General features: G+C 47.2%; 9 protein-coding genes across 9 annotated transcripts; 5 read left to right on the forward strand and 4 right to left on the reverse strand.

Moving 5' to 3' along the window:
• Window positions 1–208: 208 nt before the first annotated feature.
• Window positions 209–1,879, forward strand: DFL_003561 (uncharacterized protein; the record flags this gene model as incomplete). Its single annotated transcript, XM_067632518.1, has 7 exons — window positions 209–247; window positions 835–840; window positions 912–959; window positions 1,052–1,156; window positions 1,241–1,449; window positions 1,520–1,617; window positions 1,719–1,879. The coding sequence occupies 7 exons, from the start codon at window positions 209–211 to the stop codon at window positions 1,877–1,879; spliced, it is 666 nt and encodes a 221-aa protein (XP_067490779.1).
• Window positions 1,880–3,015: 1,136 nt separating this feature from the next.
• Window positions 3,016–8,762, forward strand: DFL_003562 (uncharacterized protein; the record flags this gene model as incomplete). The annotated part of the gene is made up of 16 exons (XM_067632519.1): window positions 3,016–3,056; window positions 3,124–4,411; window positions 4,471–4,785; window positions 4,852–4,995; window positions 5,065–5,576; window positions 5,650–5,835; window positions 5,917–6,424; window positions 7,088–7,094; window positions 7,153–7,265; window positions 7,369–7,453; window positions 7,532–7,596; window positions 7,676–7,770; window positions 7,836–7,973; window positions 8,036–8,153; window positions 8,212–8,289; window positions 8,355–8,762. 16 exons carry the CDS (start codon window positions 3,016–3,018, stop codon window positions 8,760–8,762), a joined length of 4,101 nt encoding a protein of 1,366 aa, XP_067490780.1.
• A 105-nt stretch (window positions 8,763–8,867) lies between these two features.
• Window positions 8,868–9,226, forward strand: DFL_003563 (uncharacterized protein; the record flags this gene model as incomplete). The annotated part of the gene is made up of 2 exons (XM_067632520.1): window positions 8,868–9,029; window positions 9,167–9,226. The coding sequence occupies 2 exons, from the start codon at window positions 8,868–8,870 to the stop codon at window positions 9,224–9,226; spliced, it is 222 nt and encodes a 73-aa protein (XP_067490781.1).
• A 160-nt stretch (window positions 9,227–9,386) lies between these two features.
• DFL_003564 (uncharacterized protein) lies at window positions 9,387–9,957 on the forward strand (the record flags this gene model as incomplete). The annotated part of the gene is made up of 3 exons (XM_067632521.1): window positions 9,387–9,444; window positions 9,597–9,773; window positions 9,863–9,957. 3 exons carry the CDS (start codon window positions 9,387–9,389, stop codon window positions 9,955–9,957), a joined length of 330 nt encoding a protein of 109 aa, XP_067490782.1.
• Window positions 9,958–10,198: 241 nt separating this feature from the next.
• DFL_003565 (uncharacterized protein) lies at window positions 10,199–11,483 on the reverse strand (the record flags this gene model as incomplete). Its single annotated transcript, XM_067632522.1, has 4 exons — window positions 10,199–10,598; window positions 10,683–11,149; window positions 11,214–11,384; window positions 11,457–11,483. The coding sequence occupies 4 exons, from the start codon at window positions 11,481–11,483 to the stop codon at window positions 10,199–10,201; spliced, it is 1,065 nt and encodes a 354-aa protein (XP_067490783.1).
• A 540-nt stretch (window positions 11,484–12,023) lies between these two features.
• On the forward strand, window positions 12,024–13,335 carry DFL_003566 (uncharacterized protein; the record flags this gene model as incomplete). The annotated part of the gene is made up of 3 exons (XM_067632523.1): window positions 12,024–12,560; window positions 12,660–12,886; window positions 12,960–13,335. 3 exons carry the CDS (start codon window positions 12,024–12,026, stop codon window positions 13,333–13,335), a joined length of 1,140 nt encoding a protein of 379 aa, XP_067490784.1.
• Window positions 13,336–13,774: 439 nt separating this feature from the next.
• Window positions 13,775–15,344, reverse strand: DFL_003567 (uncharacterized protein; the record flags this gene model as incomplete). The annotated part of the gene is made up of 4 exons (XM_067632524.1): window positions 13,775–14,649; window positions 14,722–14,887; window positions 14,982–15,122; window positions 15,195–15,344. 4 exons carry the CDS (start codon window positions 15,342–15,344, stop codon window positions 13,775–13,777), a joined length of 1,332 nt encoding a protein of 443 aa, XP_067490785.1.
• Window positions 15,345–15,677: 333 nt separating this feature from the next.
• DFL_003568 (uncharacterized protein) lies at window positions 15,678–16,398 on the reverse strand (the record flags this gene model as incomplete). The annotated part of the gene is made up of 4 exons (XM_067632525.1): window positions 15,678–15,766; window positions 15,841–16,002; window positions 16,067–16,264; window positions 16,320–16,398. The coding sequence occupies 4 exons, from the start codon at window positions 16,396–16,398 to the stop codon at window positions 15,678–15,680; spliced, it is 528 nt and encodes a 175-aa protein (XP_067490786.1).
• A 695-nt stretch (window positions 16,399–17,093) lies between these two features.
• On the reverse strand, window positions 17,094–17,750 carry DFL_003569 (uncharacterized protein; the record flags this gene model as incomplete). The annotated part of the gene is made up of 1 exon (XM_067632526.1): window positions 17,094–17,750. One exon carries the CDS (start codon window positions 17,748–17,750, stop codon window positions 17,094–17,096), a length of 657 nt encoding a protein of 218 aa, XP_067490787.1.
• Between the last annotated feature and the right edge of the window lie 642 nt (window positions 17,751–18,392).

Consider the following 18,392-nt stretch of genomic DNA (forward strand, 5'->3'; position numbering starts at 1 on the left):
CGACCTTAATTAAGCCTTTTAAACTTCTATATATACTATATTACGCGAAGACTCGTTTTATAAATCGGCCTGACGAAATCTTAAAACTCTACCTTCTTACTATTTTACTCCAAGCGAGGGAGACGGTCACGGATGCAAGTTTGCACTTCTTCAACCATTTATTTAAAATACATTTCATAGGTTCATACTTTGATTTGATTCGCCTACGATGGCAGTACTAGCGTCTCTCCGGGGCTTCTTCATGAAGGTGAGCATCAAAATTATATCGAATGCTGGTTTTAGGTAATAGGCCTAGACATCATGGCCTAGGGTAGGCGGGTTCCCAGTGTAGATTGCCGAGCCTCCTCTGCGCTGGGTGCTGCAGTCTGCCTTCGCAACTGACCTCTTACTTCCTATTTCAATTACTTGCTGGGAGTTGCTGCTCTGGATCCATAGCAACTCTTTCCATCCCCTCCTCCTCCTCCTGCCCCTCCTTCTTACCGTCATCCTCACCAACCAGCTACCAAAGCAGTACTTATTCAACCTACCTAAGTACTTCACTTCTCCCAGATTCATCGTAACTACAATCAAACCATTCTTTGCTGCTGAGAAAGTACTTAGGTAATAAACAATAACCATCAGGGGGGACCTAGATCAATGCGGGTTTAGGAGATCGTTCTTCCTCATTCCGTTCTTCAACCCACTGCCTTCGCAGCTCCTGGAATATTCCTATATCTGCATTGTTCTTTCATGTTTGTTACCTTTTTACCACACCAAAACAAAGCAAATCTAAATGCTTCCAAAGAAGAAGAAGAAAAAATCCACTGGCTGACATAGAGGTCTAATTTTCTCCAGGTCTTAGTATTTCTCAGGATACCATCTGCCATCCGAAAACTTAGATTAAAAATGGCCGACTACTACTTCCCCTCAAGGATGAAACCCTCATCAGAAAATACTTCATGCGACAGGCTCTCGAAATGGTAAGAATAAACCCAGCCGAACAAATGAAGAATTATCACCGGCACAATTCTACTTCGCCCCTTGTAGAGCTCCCGCTAACGCTCGCATTCAGGGTGAGCTTGCTCTTTCCATCGACGAGGTTCCCGTCGGATGCGTTTTTGTCCTGGACAACAAGGTGATAGCTAAGGGTATGAATGATACGAATCGTTCTCTTTCCGTGAGTACTCACTTATATTCCTCAAGCCATGTTTGAAATATGTGTGTTACCTATAGATAAAGCTGACTAGTTTGTGTTACAAAGGGTCACCGTCATGCAGAGTTTGCCGGGATCGAGACTGTCCTGTGCAAGTATCCAGCTTCTGTTTTCAAGAACGTCGATTTGTACGTCACGGTCGAACCTTGTATCATGTGTGCATCTGCCCTTCGACAACTTGGAATCCGTGCCGTTTACTTTGGATGTTCCAACGATCGATTCGGAGGGTGTGGCGGTGTGCTTCATATCAACCTGGAGTAAGTTCTTATTCTTTAATAAAATTTTGTCCCGAGGGCTTGCAAGAGGATTGATCCAATTCGTGAATAGCGCTGGAATCGATAGGTGCTACCCGGCAATTGGAGGAATCTTCCGTGAGGAGGCTATAATGCTGTTGCGACGATTCTACCTCCAAGAAAATGACAAGGGTATGTTATGCAGCCCCTCTCCCTCCCCTCCCTCTTTCTTTCTCCTATTTATATATACATATTGTTTCGATGTTGAAGCTGAGTGGCCGATTCCTGTATAGCACCAAACCCGACTGCGAAGCGGAACAGAATCCTGAACACGATTGTCGAGAATATGAGCATCGACAACACGCGTTCGGATGCTCTCCTTGAGGCAGAATTTGCTGAGACTGCCTGCGAGCCTCTGAAGTTAGCATCGGCGGCCACCATGGCCGTGTATTGATCCAATGCACCCATTCAACCATGCTTTCTTTCTTTCTTTCTTTCTTTCTTTTCCCGCGGGGATGGCATTGCATGGAAAATAAAGCCTCTCGCCCTGGGTTCTGGGACAGCTAGCTCCAGTCCTAGGCCCACGACATGACAGGCGTCTCTGGTGTTACGGGTTTCCGTTATATACTCTGTGCCTACCTGAGTACTTACTTCTTCTTGCTCGTGTATGCCACACCGTGATTTCTTTGCCTTGGACTGCACTGTTATCTGTCATATCACGGTGTCGTTCCAAATCAGATCCCAAATACAATGTCTTGGGTTCTCTCCTTCGTGTACTAGCATAGTATCTACAAATGCACCTTTATTCTAACCAAGCAACGATGAAATATCCAATATAGTTCGATATTAATGGCAGGCTAGGCTGCTGCTGCATCACAGCAGGCGCATATGCATGCAGGGGTAGCAACATGAGAGAAACTCGTGTTGCATGTTGCACAGAAAACGAACCTGGTTTTGCCAAGTGGGGTGGTCTCAGGATGATATCAGTGGGCGGCGATACCCCTGTGAATCCCGTGCATGTACATGTAGGAGCCCCCACCTTGGCTGGGGTTTTTAGCTTCAACCCCTCCTTTGGATGAGAATTTGCAGCCGATGCACAGACGAATTTGAGGATGTTTAGCTTCTGATTCACCGGTTGAGAATTGACATCGGTATTATGTAAATCCCGAACCGCATTCCATTGCATTGTGATTGTAATATATTGCACCGTATTCGACGCCGTTCTCGCTCTTGTGGTTGATTATTGAGAACGGTTTTTTTTGGCGTTCGAACTGATCTTCCCCCCTCCACCGCGTTGCATTGATTAGATTGGAATTTAAATAGAAGACATAAAAAATACTCAAGTACTTCCTCCTTCGAACTTGACAGGATTCCATCCCAACGTTCGGCATCACCACGGCCACTAGCCACTTAAGCACTCCACGACCACTATCGCTATCACGGCTATCACTATTATATTCTTACGTTCTTCGACGACCACGCATCCTTTCCAAGCTGACGTCTTTGTTCCAACGGGGACGGAATTGGTGCCTTTCCTGGCTGCGACAGCTACCCTCACCGTCTATTCCGCCACCACCGCTGCCCGTCACAATGGTAACTCCCGACGCTCAGAACCTTCATAACTACCTTGCGTAACAACTCCCTTCTCCTCTCCTCCCCTCTCTTCATCCAATCCAAGCTATATACTGACTACCTCAGTGGTGTCTCATTTATATCTCTAGTCGCCCCCGATGAGGATCTGTTTTACGAAACGATCACATACTACACCGACCTTGGATTCTTGGAGACATTGGTCTACGACAGAGCCAACCCTACTGTCGGAAAATATCAAGATGATCTCTGCTTTCTCAGTGACAGAGAAACTTGGCTACATACCGATCCCGAGCAGGAGAATCAGGGTACCGCTATAACTATCAAAGTCCGACTTGTAACCGCTTCGAGGTTGGAAGGGGAACCATCATCTCCAAAACTTATAAGAAGAAGTTCCACCTCGCACCCACCCACGGACATTCGAGATTGGAGAGGTGCAAAGCAGGCCCTGGTTTTGTTTTCCCCGAAGCTCGACAAGATAATCCAGCTTCTCCAGAAGAAAGGATATGCCTACCAAGCCCAACCGAGCGAACACGCCCCCTTTGAGATATACACTTACGATCCTCTGTCGACCTTGGTTGGGTTTACATCTAAGCCGAACCCGTTCACAACAATTGTCAAATCATTGCCCGCAGCTTCGCAGCAAAATAAAACTATACTCCCGAGAGTTGAGCCTGCTTCGGATGCTAAAAGGAGAAAAATCGCCGTGATGACCAGCGGCGGCGATTCTCCTGGCATGAACGGAGCTGTCAGAGCGGTCGTTCGCACGGCGATAGCAATGGGTCATGATGCGTATTGTATTTACGAAGGCTACGAAGGGTTGGTCCAAGGTGGGGATCTAATCAAAAAAATGGGTTGGGAAGATGTTCGCGGTTGGCTCTCGGAAGGTGGTACGCTCATTGGAACCGCTCGGTCTGCTGCATTTCGCGAACGCTATGGCCGCTTAGCAGCAGCAAAGAATTTAGTCATAAATGGGATCAATGGGCTCATTGTCTGTGGTGGTGATGGTTCACTCACCGGAGCCGACCTCTTCCGGAAAGAATGGCCTGGTCTTCTCGAAGAGCTGATCGGCAATGAAGAAATAACAAAGGAGCAAGCGGAGCCCTTCCAGACGTTAAACATTGCGGGGCTCGTTGGCTCTATCGACAATGACATGTCATCTACGGATGCCACAATCGGCGCATACTCCTCTTTGGCCCGAATCTGTCAAGCTGTGGATTACATTGATGCAACTGCTGCGTCCCATCAAAGAGCCTTCGTTATCGAAGTAATGGGGCGGCATTGCGGTTGGTTAGCCGTGATGTCCGGTGTGAGCACCGGCGCGGACTATATTTTCATCCCGGAAAAGCCTCCCGGCGAGGGGTGGGAGAAACAAATGTGTGACATTATTGCTCGGGTGAGTCGTCCTATGGACCGAAATTGGGTTCCTGCTTTGGGAACTAACATGATATACAGCACAGGAAGCTTGGGAAACGAAAGACAATTGTCATTGTCGCGGAAGGTGCTATCGATCGAGACCTAAAGCCCATAACCTCGGAATATGTCAAGAAGGTTTTGGTAGACGTTTTGAAGCTTGACACCCGAGTCACTTGCCTAGGACATGTCCAACGAGGTGGTACTGCCGTCGCTTATGACAGAATGCTCGCATCATTGCAAGGTGTAGAAGCTGTGAGGGCGATCGTGAATGCGAAACCCGGGAGCCCTAGTCCAATGATCGCCATCACTGAAAACAAAATTACGAGGAAGCCACTTGCCGAGGCTGTAAGAATGGTAAGTGGATGAAAGCAACCTCCTTTTTTTTTTTTTTGCATTTGCTGAATTTAACCTCTTCTCTAGACTAAAGGCGTCGCTGAAGCCATCAAAAACAAAGAGTTTGACCGCGCTATGAAGCTCCGAGATGTAGAGTTTGACGAGTACTATCGGGCTTTTATAGCGACTACCGTACCCGGAAAGGAAAAAGAAACGCTTCCCGAAGAGAAGGTAGATCTAACGATGCAGTCGCCAAGTCCACCCAATTTCTTATATTCATGTGCTAACGAGTTGGGCTAGCGCAAACGATACGCAATCGTCCACGTGGGTGCACCAGCCGGGGGCATGAATGCAGCTACGAGAGCAGCTGCGCTTTACTGTATAAGTCGCGGTCATCGGGCATTTGCCATACACAATGGCTTTCCGGGATTGGTTCGACATGATTCCGTCCGAGAGTTAACCTGGCTTGGGGTGGAAGGCTGGGCTATTCGCGGAGGAAGTGAGATAGGTACCAATAGGACGGAGCCTAGCATAGACTTGGGCATGGTTGCTTGGTACTTCCAAAAGTATCAATTCGACGGTTTACTGCTCATTGGCGGGTTCGAAGCCTACAAGTCTTTGTCAGAGCTCCGAAAGGCTCGGCAATCTTATCCTGCGTTCAGGATTCCTATGGTGTGCCTTCCGGCGACGATCAGCAACAACGTGCCAGGTACTGAATATTCGATTGGGAGCGATACCTGCTTGAATGCCCTCATCGATTATTGTGATGCTATCAAACAGAGCGCCAGTGCCAGCAGAAGGAGGGTTTTTGTGTAAGAGGTCCCTTCCCAATGATGTGCTTGAGGCAGGGATAGCTAATACGTTTTCTTCTTATTTCGTTTCTAGCGTCGAATGCCAGGGAGGACGCAGTGGATATGTTGCAACGATGGGCGGCCTTTCAACCGGCGCCTTGGCCGTCTACACGCCGGAAGAGGGAATTAAGCTCGAAACCCTCATGAAGGATATCAATACCTTGCGAGGAAGCTTTGCAAACGATCAAGGAATGAACAGAGCCGGAAAAATCATTTTGAGGTGAGGTTATCAATATATACATAAGTATATATAAATTTCTTTTAAGGCCACTTTAACGCTGACTGAAACTATGGCATATAGGAATGAGAAGGCGTCAGCTACTTACACGACCGAAATCATTGCCAATATGATTCGCGAGGAAGCACAGGGCCGCTTTGAATCTCGAACCTCGATTCCAGGCCACGTCCAACAAGGTGGGACTCCATCGCCAATGGATCGTGTGCGAGCTGTTCGTCTCGCCACCAAGTGTATCCAGTATTTAGAGACTCATGGAGGAACCAAAGCGGAAGTATACGACAACCCAGAATCGGCGGCAGTGATTGGTATCAAGGGAGCTGCAGTTGTTTTCACACCGATGGTGATTCTAGAAGTCACCGACACGGATTGGGAGAATCGACGACCGAAACAGGCATACTGGCGCAATCTTAGGGGGATTGTCGACGTCCTTTCAGGTCGCAAACAGACGTTTGATGCAGCAGATCTTGTCGATGACAATGAAGAGCAAGGGCAAACTCAAGAGCAAGCTCAGGATCGGGAACAAACTCAAGGACAGGCCCAGGAACAAGCTCAAGAACAAGCTGAAGGGCAGGTCCGGGAGGAACAGGCTCAAGAGGGAAATGCGAATGCGTCGGGGGCAGTTTAGCTCAGAGGGTTTTTGGCTTGAGGTAGCAAGCTCGTGGTCTAGCTCAGCTGAAAAGGATAAACATGAATAGCGCCGACTTTTAATTGCATTGCCGGCTGCCAGTTACTGTAATTATGCGTAATGGCTTCGCGCAACTGGTAAAAACACCTTTTGTTTTTTGTTTCCCTGATAAACACGATACAGATGCGAATGCGAATGGATATTTTGTGAATTCAATTCAGGTGTATCAGACCATATAAACCGCTAAAGTACCAACCAACTGTGGAAGTAACTAGCCCAGATAAGCGGCGCCCAACAAACCCAAGCACCTCTTAACTAATACCACGGTATAACCACAGATCAGGCGGAATAATTATAATCATGAATATTAATTATCCGTCTGGCTGGCTGTAAATTTACGTGGGGGTTACCTAACTACCTGGCTAAATCGCTCTCGTTAACTGGTCAAAAAGTAAACTTGGTTAAGTCGTTGGAGGATGTCATCAATTTAGCTCATTTTTTGATTTCCCCAACGCCTTTTCCCTCACACAGCCGATACCGCAAAACTATACGTACAACATCAACATCCTCCAAAACTAGTATACTACGTACGGACTTGGATATCACTAGGTAGACAGTAAGGAACCAGTGTCCACAATTCTCTTACACACGCTGATCCTCGCAATTACTTACAGTCTCGGACCAAATCTTTCGATATGTCGGCGAAGTTAACGACGACACGATTGCTATCTCGCACCCTTCGAGGACCGCTTGGTGGCTCTCATATTGCGAGCCGCCGGTCGATAGCGTCACTGACACGCGCCCCTCACCCGATTCGCCCTCTCACCAATGCCATCCCCAAATTCAACACCTCCCAAACGCGGATGCTGGCGTCGGCGGCTGATGTCAAGGAGTATACCGTTCGTGATGCTCTGAACGAAGCACTGGCTGAGGAGCTTGAGGCAGACTCCAAAGTCTTCATACTAGGCGAAGAAGGTACACCGGCCAACTTTCCACACACACACACACATACATATTTTGGGTCGAATGTTCCTGACAATGTGAACACTACAGTCGCTCTTTACAATGGCGCATACAAGGTTACAAAAGGCCTGTTGGATAGATTCGGACCCGATCGGGTAGGTGAAACGTCTACAATTTTACAACATATTTTCCCACAGGAAATTACTTATTCGCTCCATTCTGGAAAACCAATAGGTTATTGATACTCCAATTACAGAATCGGGGTTCGCTGGTCTTGCCGTTGGAGCTGCGCTTGCGGGGCTGAAACCAATTACAGAATTTATGACCTGGTTCGTCAACTCTTTTGGTGGAATTCGTATATACCTGTTTCAATTAGCTAAAGCAACTCGCACAGGAACTTTGCTATGCAGGCAATCGATCAAATAATCAATTCTGCTGCCAAGACCCATTATATGAGCGGAGGAATTCAACCTTGCAATATCACGTTTCGTGGGCCCAATGGCTTCGCTGCTGGTGTCGCCGCCCAACACAGATAAGTCTTGTGTAGCCATGAATATTACACGTTCCCGGCTGACATGGCTTCCCGGTTTCCACCCAAGACTATACGGCCTGGTACGGTTCGATTCCGGGGTTGAAAGTAGTGAGCCCGTGGAGCTCCGAAGATGCAAAGGGCTTGCTAAAAGCTGCAATCAGAGATCCTAACCCTGTTGTTGTAAGTAACCTTCAAAGGCAAGGTTGGAAAGTAGGTTTGCTGACGGTGGTCTGAACAGGTTCTCGAGAACGAGTTACTCTACGGACAATCGTTCCCAATGAGCGCTGCTGCCCAGAAGGATGACTTTGTTATTCCGGTATGTTTTCGAGACCCACGGTGAAATACATTGAGACGTGAAATTAAATCAAATTCCTTCTGTAGTTCGGAAAGGCCAAGATCGAACGGGTTGGAAAGGACATCACTCTTGTTTCTTTGTCTCGCTGTGTTGGACAATGCTTAACTGCCGCAGAGAAGTTGAAAGCCGAGTACGGAGTCGAGGCCGAGGTCATCAATCTCCGATCCATCAAGCCAATGGACGTCGAGGCGATCGTGAAATCGGTCAAGAAGACCGGTAATTTGATCGCCGTCGAGAGCGGATTCCCAAGCTTCGGCGTTTCGAGTGAAATCTTGGCCCTTTCGATGGAGTATATGTTTGATTATCTAGACTCGCCAGCGCAGAGAATTACCGGAGCCGAGGTCCCCACCCCATACGCTCAGGGACTTGAGTCCATGTCTTTCCCCGACGAAGACCTCATCTCTAAGAAAGCCGCGCAGCTGTTGCGCGTGTAAACTGCAGGTTGATAGTTTCGGCCTCTTGGGGATTGGATGTTAAGTCAAGCACCGCGGTACCGTCGCAAGGTATAAAAGGCCAAGCCGAACATCATCATCATCATCATGTCCGTATCTCAAAATTATTCATTCATATCTTTCCTTTCGAGGAAAGCGGATAACTCCCTCAACAAGTATTTAATTATGGCAACGAAACGTCTGTACATAAAATTGGTGCAATTCAAAGGGGATAGAAATCAGAGGCCTGATATTGATTCTAAATTTGAGGTAAGATTTTATATATCGATGCCCAATTTCGATCTTCTCAATATCAATTGCACACTTGAGTACTTGCGTAGTTCAGTAATGAATTAAGTGCAATAAGTTCCTACTTAACTAGATCTAACTTAACTTGTCCGAACTAGCACATCGCAGGTCGGGGTGCGAGTGCTGTCTTGTTTCAACAGGAAAAACTTTGCGCTTGACCGTTTCTCAACACAAACTCTGGTTGCAATACAATAGGATTGAGACGTTCCTCTTCAACCGTTAACCCACACGCATATGCGCGCTTTCCGGTTTTACTAATAGATATTCCCAACCCTGGATTATATTGTACGATTGATACCTGACGTACATGCCCCCCAAATGAGCGTTATACACGCTTACCGGGCACTGCTTCGTGCCGCGCAAGCTGCTTTCCAAGGTGGGTCTGTGTTTTTCTTAAGCTTATGCTTACCGGAAAGCCTAGCATATCAGATATATCGTATCCGTCGGTCGAAATTTTGATTTTGATTCGGAGATACTTGTGTCCTTTTGACCGTAGCGAACTAATATTTGGGGATACCGGATCAACAGGCGATTCCAAGCTGCTCCTAGCTTCACACCGGGAGATACGGATGCGGTTTGAGCGTAACCTGGACTCCAGTAGCGCGGATGACAAAGAGGAAAAGGTCAAACATGCCTTCGAGGTGGCCAAATTCCTCAAACAAAATCTTGTGCAAGCGGAGAAAATAGATGGGCAAGAAAATTTTAGTATGTAGACATTTCCCTACCGGTGGAGACGATTCGTCGTACACTGGAACCCCAGGAATCATGTCCTTGGAGTTAACAACTTTGGGTAGAATTACGACTGCGGGATGAGACCGAACGAGGAGACAATGAGAGCATCAAGACTCCACTGAAAGGCCGGGTTGGCAAACTCGAGAAGTGCAGCTAGAAGCCCGCAGAAAACTACTTTATTTTTGTTTTTAACCCTGCCCCCAACCGACGGCCAACATAATACTGGAAGCCAACCATGTAAATTAATGTACATACAATCTTAAGCAGGATGCGCAGGCTAAAACATCAGGTGCAATAAACACACCGATCCAAATTAAATGCGACTAAACACCTTGTGAATGACACCCCGAACGCCTTTAAAGATACAAAAGCGTGAAATACCGACCCAAAAGCGAAGACTACTCCGGTCTCTGAGAGGGATATAAAAACCCGCTGTCCTCGGACCCGGGCGGCCCCATTGCAGTGTTTAAACTCGCTGCAGTCGGATTGTTGTCGCTATTAGCTTCGTCGGTACTGGCGACGTTTGAGCTGGAAGCTTTCGATCCAGCTTTAGTCATCGCCGTAATCTGGGATCTGTCTATGCTACCGAGAGGGCGCGGTTTCCCCCACATTATTCTTAAGGGACATCCCGCGATGATTGCCTTTCCTTGACACGATTCCGCCGCGGCTTCTGCTCCGGCGCGGGTTTGGAAGTTTACGAACGCACATCGAGAATGATGAACGCAGACGATAGATCGTATTTGTCCAAAAGCGGAGAAGAAAGTGCGGATAGCATGCTCCGCGAGATCGTCCTCAACACTATGAATTCGGCATGAGTTAGTATTGGTTTTTAAAATAGGTGAAGACGTTATTTATGCAAAAGGAAGGTAGCTGGGTAAATACCCTAAAAGGAAAAGAGAAGTAATGCTCTTGTCCGCGGGAGGTTCGATATCTTGTGGGCCCGGTGGCAGCTGAGCTGCCGATGGGAAATTTCGGACAGGGCCTTTATGGCCTCCCCGTCCCCTATCACCACCACCTCCCCGTGTCCTAACTGGACCCGGACCGACTTTATTCGCGATGCCACCGTCGTCTCTGTTCCTTCGAGGTCGTTTGTAGTATGGTTCGCTGGTCGCCAGTCTTTTTAAGAGGTCTCTTGCCGCGGAATCGGTTTTTTCATATTCTTCGGGGATCTGTCCTTCAATTAATTTGTTTTCGGTGTTCTGGGCATAGAATTGCTTGTTGATTTCGGAAGAGGGTCCTTGAGCAACGAGCTTGAGAGCGGCGTCGCGGACGACGATTGGGAGGCCAAATGAAAGATCGAGCATGCAGCATTGGCAACAGTTTTTTAGCCTGGCGCAGGTTAGGCAGATCTGTGGTGTGGCGGGTATCTCAGTAAGAAGTGATACGAGAAGGAAGGGACTAGGCGAGAGGTACATTTGTCTTTTTATAGCGGCTATTGCGATCTGGGAGCCATTTGAATACAGTGAAAGGGCGGGTGCAGATTTTGCATTCGGCGCCGTAGTTCTCCTTAATCATCTGGACATAAGGGTTTTCGGGCAGACAGTTTTCGCAGACGGAGGGGAAGTCGGTGGACTCGGATCCAGACTATAGCGGGCGAAGATGAATGTTAGTAGAGTAACAGCGCAGCTGTAGAAGACACGATATGACGCGACATACCCTATTGATATCGGCCTTGGGAGGCATCTTGATGGTGTTTATATGTATCGAGTGCTGAAGAAGTTAGTGGATGAGAGGCGATGATGAAATGTGTTGGAAAGGACGTTGAAAAGAGAGTTGGTGTTTGACCACACGCGTTGTTGCGTTGGGTGTGAGGCTTTAGCATGTGTTGTTGTTGTTGTTGTCGTTGCTGACTCAGAGCTGACTCATCAAGATAAGGACAAAATTGTCGGCCGACAGGAGCCCGGCGGCCGGATGCGACAAAACGCGAATGGTCTTGGCGGAGTTGGCAGGGGATCCCGGCGCAGGTCTCGGACGCCAACGCGAACCACCAACCAGCTCTCGCCCGACTAGCTGTCTTTCGGTGCCCGTGAAAAAAAAAAAAGCCGTTCTGTCCAGCCAATTCACTCCTTTTATCAAGTGTTCTCTCCTTTGCTTCCTCCATCTGCCATCTCCCTCGGTCAATCAATTCTCTTCCTCTTCTTCAACTTCAACTTCTTCTTCTACTTCTTCCATCTTCAACAGAATTTATTCATCCTCTCCTCCACCTCAAAACTTACATTCACCATGGTTGCTGCTACAAAACTCGAACAGGAGGATCACAGACGTGATGCCGATTTCTCCAAGGCTATGCACGGCCAAGTCAGTGAAGCTGGTTATTTCGCTGGGTTCCTAGGCAAGGACAAATCTGCTTCTGCCGAAGCTGCTAAAGAATACTTCAAACATTGGGATGGGTTCGAAGATGGCAATGAGACAGAAGAAGAGAAGCAGAAGCGATTGGCCGAATATGCTACTCTCACGCGTCACTATTACAATCTCGCAACCGACCTCTACGAGAATGGCTGGGGCCAATCCTTCCATTTCTGTAGATTCTACCCCGGCGAGGCTTTCAACCAGGCTATCGCCCGTCATGAGCATTTCCTTGCTTTGAAAATGGGCATCAAGCCTGGAATGCACGTTCTCGACGTTGGCTGCGGAGTCGGTGGTCCAGCCCGTGAGATCGCACGCTTTAGCGACTGCAAAATCACTGGTCTCAACAATAATGATTACCAGATCGCAAGGGCGACAATGTATGCGCATAAAGCTGGTCTCAGCAACCAATTGGTATGAAACACTTCCCTTATCCAACCCCTATCCTAATGTGTGCTCCCTGGATTGGGAAAATAGTCCTATTGGATGCTAATTTGTCACCAAAATAAACAGAGATTTGCTAAAGGAGACTTCATGCAAATGTCATATGAAGAGAACACTTTCGATGCCGTCTACGCCATTGAAGCCACCGTTCACGCCCCAAGTCTTGCCGGGGTTTACGGACAAATCTTCAAAGTCCTCAAACCTGGTGGTGTATTTGGAGTGTATGAATGGCTCATGACCGAGAACTACGACGATTCCAACGCAGACCATAGGAGAATCCGCAGAGGCATCGAACTGTGAGTCCCTATAATCTATCCACCGATAAAAAGTGAATATCGGGCTAACGAATTGTTTTTCTTCTCGCTCTAGGGGCGACGGAATCGCTCAAATGGTCCGCATCGAGGAATGCATCAAGGCCCTCAAGACTGTTGGCTTTGAAATCGAATACCAAGAGGACCTAGCCGATCGTCCCGACCCTATTCCATGGTACTACCCGCTTGCCGGTAACATGAAGTACTGCGCTAGTCTCTCGGATATTTTCACTATCGGTAGAATGACATGGGTTGGCCGAACTCTTGCTCACTACTTGGTCGGTGCTCTTGAGACTGTCGGCATTGCGCCCCAGGGTGCTCGAAAGGCCGCCGATTCCCTTGCGACAGCAGCTGACGCCCTCGTCGAAGGTGGTGAGAAGAAGCTATTCACACCTATGTATCTTGCTATTGCAAGAAAGCCTGCCAATGCCTAGTCCTTTTTTTGGTTCTTTTGTTAGACTCAAACCTTGGTTCTCTTCTCGCGCACTCTTTTCACGGCTTATAGTACTTTAATCCTTGTACCCCCCTTTACTTCCTGCGAATTGAGCGTTTGAATGCCGCCTGTGCTGTGAGGCCACGCAACCCTTTTTTTTAGAAACAGCATATCCATAGTGGTCAGTGTAACATAGATACTTTCTCGATAGAGCTAATGACTTAGGCATAGCAGGTGGATGCTATGTACCCTAATTAACGCAGAATGATACTCCGGTCATGATTCGATCGATCGTGTGAGTTGGAGGTTGAGACCATGTTGAAGATAGCGCTGTTTTTAGGCAAGAATATTTAGAAGCTTCTTCGTATTCGATTTATTACGTTAAAATAGTTTCTCATTTAGCTACTATCTCTATATCGAATTGCGCGTCAACAGTTCGACTACTTCAGCAAGACTTTGAAATCGCCTTCCGCGGTTGACCCTTTGCTAACGGTGCCACGAATGCTGTCCACCAGGACCGACTTGATCTCATCGGAAACCTTGAGGCCAGCTAGTTTCTTAGCCACGACATCAAGCTCTTCGTTGTCAAGCTTGGTGATAAGGAGCTCCACATCGGCCAATACATTTGAGATTACGTCAGGTGGAGCGGCCCCATCAGCGTGGAAGTAGTTAGCGTCCTCTGCACCCTTGCGAAGAACTCTTTTGTTCTTTTTTGCCGCATTTTTTGCCGCCTCTTTTGCCTTTTTAGCATCGGCCTTCGATGCCTTCAAAACGGCCTCTTCTTCTTCCTTCCTTCGGGCGTCTTCCTCTGCCTTCTTCTTGGCCTCTTCTGCCAAGCGCTTCTCCTCGGCTTCTCTTGCAATTTTCTTAGCATCCTTTTGCAACTTCTCTTCCTTACGGAACTTCTGCAATCTAACGTCCATAGCAAGGGCGTCATCAACGATCTTTCTGAGTCTTGCAGTGTCCTCGGTCTTTCTCTTAGCCCTGGCAGCTTTGTTTTTTCTTTCAACGTGTCTCTTTTGATCTCTGTTCTCGTTGTCATCTGGAACATCCTCATCAAGGTACTCGAAAGTTCTCCAGGAATCGAAATTGTACCAGAAGTTGTAGAATTCCTCAACCTCGGCCTTGGTGGATTTATCATCACCAAAGCGGGGCACAGGCTTCTTCTTGGAGAAACGACTTTCGCTGTCGAAAACCGGGTTCCACAGTTTGTAAATATTTCCCTTGGCCTTGCGAGAAGGAGGATCGACGTCGGCGAACTCATCGACTGAGTCGTACTGTCGACGTTTGACGGGGTCGGTGAGAATTTCCATAGCTGCGAGGGAAGAGAAAGGCTGTTAGTTAATATCTGAAGTTTCTTGAGCATGAAGTGCTAAGTCTGATATACCTTTTTGGATACATTTGAAAAAGTTGTCGTCATCGACGCCACCGGCAGCTGCCTTCTTGTCCGGGTGATGCTTCAAAACCTTCTTCCTATGCGCTCGTTTGATCTGTTCATCGGTTGCCTTCCAACGGTATTTGCTAATACCGAGAACAGCGTAGTGGTCTTGGTTCTAAATAAGAAGGGGGGGTATTAGAACAAAGTTTATCGGCCAAAAAAAACATCGTACACAGCGTGTACGAAATGGTCAAGTAGGGATTCCTTACTTTCCAGTCTTTAGGGTCTCGAGAGAGAAGCATTGCGTCCTCGGGCTCACTGATCTCACCGGGATCGGCATCCTCAACATTTTTGGCTTGCTGAGCGGCAACAATGCGGTCGTCCTCGGAGAAGGTTCTGTGATGACGCTTCTGTAACCATTGAAACGATGAAATCAATACCAGTTAGATATTCAGAATGGTGGATCAGGTTGGAATTCATACTCTGCGAGCATGGGCCAAGTAGTGAGGGCCCACAGGCTCGAGGTTTCGGTGAGTTGGCTCAGAGAGATGCTCGAGGATGTGGAAGCCACCTTCGTGAGGCCATTCCGGCTCCGCTGGAAGCAACGTGTGTTTCGTTGCGACGACGTTCATGGTGATAGGGAAGAATAAGAAGAAGCCGGTTGATGCGGGCGGTGGATCCTTTGTTGTATGTGTTTTCGACCAAAAAACCGTATCTTCAAAATTAAATAGGAATTTTCGTTCTCTGTTTTTTTTTTTGAGTTTGTGGCATTCTAAGCCGAGTCACGTGAGAACATGTATTCTTATATTCTAAACGAGTAAACGTATACTACACTGTTACAAATTAGATTAGTCTTGTGCTAGTTAATGTACATTTAATCGCGCTCTTAATTCTAGCTGCTATATGCTTGCTTGTACCTAAGTACTTCACTAAGTAGGTAAGTAAGTACTTGAGTACTTAAGTATTTATTTAGCTTTCGCCGCAGCACTCGATCGCTCAGCAGCCCATAATTTCCGGGATATCCTTTGATGAGCATCAAATACCATATACAATGCTATCAGAAAGGTTTCAAAGAAGTGGTTAGTGAAACCGAAGTCATTCTAACAGGTAGGGATCGGATCGACTTACGCAGAGCGACAAATGGGCCGTACATGCTGAACAATATGCTGACTTCGGTTGCAGACAATGCGCCACGGGAAAAGTCATGGTACATCTCCGCCAGACATGGGACAGTAGTTACGAACATGTGGTATGCATACACAATCATGTTGACGGGTACCAACGGGTGATCTAGAAGCAATTGGTTGGTTAGGGTGTCACAATTATCCAAGTCGAGTTTTTGCTCAAAGCTTACCAACGGTCCAACCCCATAGTAGCCAAGCGTTCAGGGGAACAAGAACGAAGAGCTCCAATCCAACAAGAGATTCGAACCATGGTCTATGGATCTTAGGATTGAAAAACGGGTCTTTGAAGGTCTCGAATTGAAGCCTGTGCATCTGGTTTACGAACTCCGGTCGCAACCATTCGGGATACAATGGTGAACAATCGGCAACTTGGGGTGTTTGTTAGTTAATAAGCACTTATATTATGCGACAGATGACACCAACCGATTGCTATCACAAGGATCAAAGAAAAGACTGATCTGTAGAAGAAGTCAAGAGGGCGTTCTGATATCGGCTTTGCCATTGCTTGCGATTTAATACTTCTGATACAATGCAATAATATCCAGTTGCAATGGAATGGAATGGGGATTCTTTTCTGGTAAGAATGGAATTGGACACGGATTATGTGGAATTAAGCAAGTAAGACGGACGAACTAACAATGTGGTTACTACTAATCCAGGTAACAGCTATTACACGTACACAAACGAAAAAGAAAAATGATTTTGAAAAGTAAAAGTAAAAAAAGCTGCATCATGAAGTGAAGAAGAAGAGAGAAAAAAAAGAAAAAAAAGGAGAAGAAGAAGAAGAAGAAGAAGAAGAAGAAGAAGAAGAAGAAGAAGAAGAAGCATCTAAAGCTCTACCAACTAGAGTTTTCACAATGCTCTATGAATGACAACTAACGCCACCCCAGACAGGACCCAATAACTTCCCGCGAAAAAGCCATCAAAGATACCCGAATCAAAGAACGAAATCCTGCCCCCTGACTTGATATATTTCTCTGGACTAGAATAGTTTGGTAACGTGCACATGCGCATGCGTAGATGCAAATACAAATGCAAATGCAAAGTAAGTTAGGTTAGGTCAATAAACAAAGATATATGCCGGGGATCCACCCCGACACATTACATTAATTAAAAGGCGGTCGAAATGGGAACGACCGAAGAGATATATGCTATAAAAGCGATTTTATGAACCAAAAAGGCCGCCGGTGCATTATATTATATATTCTTGAACAAATCGGTGTCAAAGGAAGAGACGGATGTCTGTGGAAGATCTGGGATTTGAGGAGCAGGATCTTTCTTCACAACTTCCGCAGTTTTTTCCGTGATGGTGGGTTCCCGCTCTCTGGAAGTTGGCGGGGGGAGAGAGGCCTTTCGGCCGGAACTAGAACTAACAGATCTCTTAGAACTGTTCCTTCTGAAGCTGGAAAAGAATCCCTTGCTGGATATTGATAGAGCTCTTTCGCTAGCAACATCGGAATCCCGGTCCTTGAGGAAGGATGGCGAGGTGTTGGTTGGAGACTTGAGGGACATGATGGAGGCCTCGTCGGACTCCTTGTATGAACCCGACAGACTCATTTTAGATAGAAGCCTGCGTACAGATACCGGTCTAGGGGACTGTGGAGACATGGGAGGGGAATTGGGCGACACCTGTAAGCTAGAGCTTGAGGGTTTATTTGTCAATCCAAGCTGGGCCTTCGGTTTCGTCGTCCTAGCCGACGCGTTAGAGCCGTCGTTAGCAGCATCGGTAGGGTTTTGATATCGTGACGGGGATCCCGGGCGTGAATGGGGAGGAGAATCGGGGATATGGAAATCGGCTGTCAACGAACCCCTGGACTCGAAGTTTAGAGGTGGGAGTTGTAGTTTAGATGCCATCGTCGAATAGGAATAGATATAATGACGAGAGCTTGCGCTTGCATGGGACTTTTTTTTTGGATTTTTTTTTTTTTTCTTTCTTTCTTTCCAAGTCTAGAAGAAGGACGTCCCTGGCTGCTGAAGCTGTCTGTTAAGATGCAGGTCCAAGTTCAGGTTCAAGTTCGAGTCCCAGGTGTGGGTTCAAGTCCAAGTCCAAGTCCAAGTCCAAACCCCAAGCCTAAGTCTAGCGGAAGGTCTTGCAAGGGAAGACCGGTCGTTGAAAGGGTTGGATGAATAGGTGGAGATGGGATGGGGTGGTGATAATAGTCTGATTGATTGATGGATGGTCAGGGGGCTAACTAGGCTCACAATAGCTCCGGCTCTGGCTCTGGCTCTGGCTCCATTGGCAAGCGGATGCAATGCCGCGTCGCACTTCGCTTTAATACTGTTTCTCGCGTGGGCGACAAAACACTCCACCCAGGCTCTGGACCCCAGCTATATCCTTACATAAAGTACTTACACATTGCTTCTTGCACAACTTACATACATACATTGCATTATATTGCATTGCATTCCTCGAATTCTCAGCGATCACAGGCATTTTGATCAACGTCCATACGTGTACCCTGTACTTACGTGGATGAGGTATCATGTTATTCAATG

The sequence above is a fragment of the Arthrobotrys flagrans genome (assembly GCF_004000055.1).
Source record: "Arthrobotrys flagrans strain CBS H-5679 chromosome Unknown unitig_0, whole genome shotgun sequence".
In the NCBI taxonomy this organism is placed as follows: Eukaryota; Fungi; Ascomycota; class Orbiliomycetes; order Orbiliales; family Orbiliaceae; genus Arthrobotrys; species Arthrobotrys flagrans.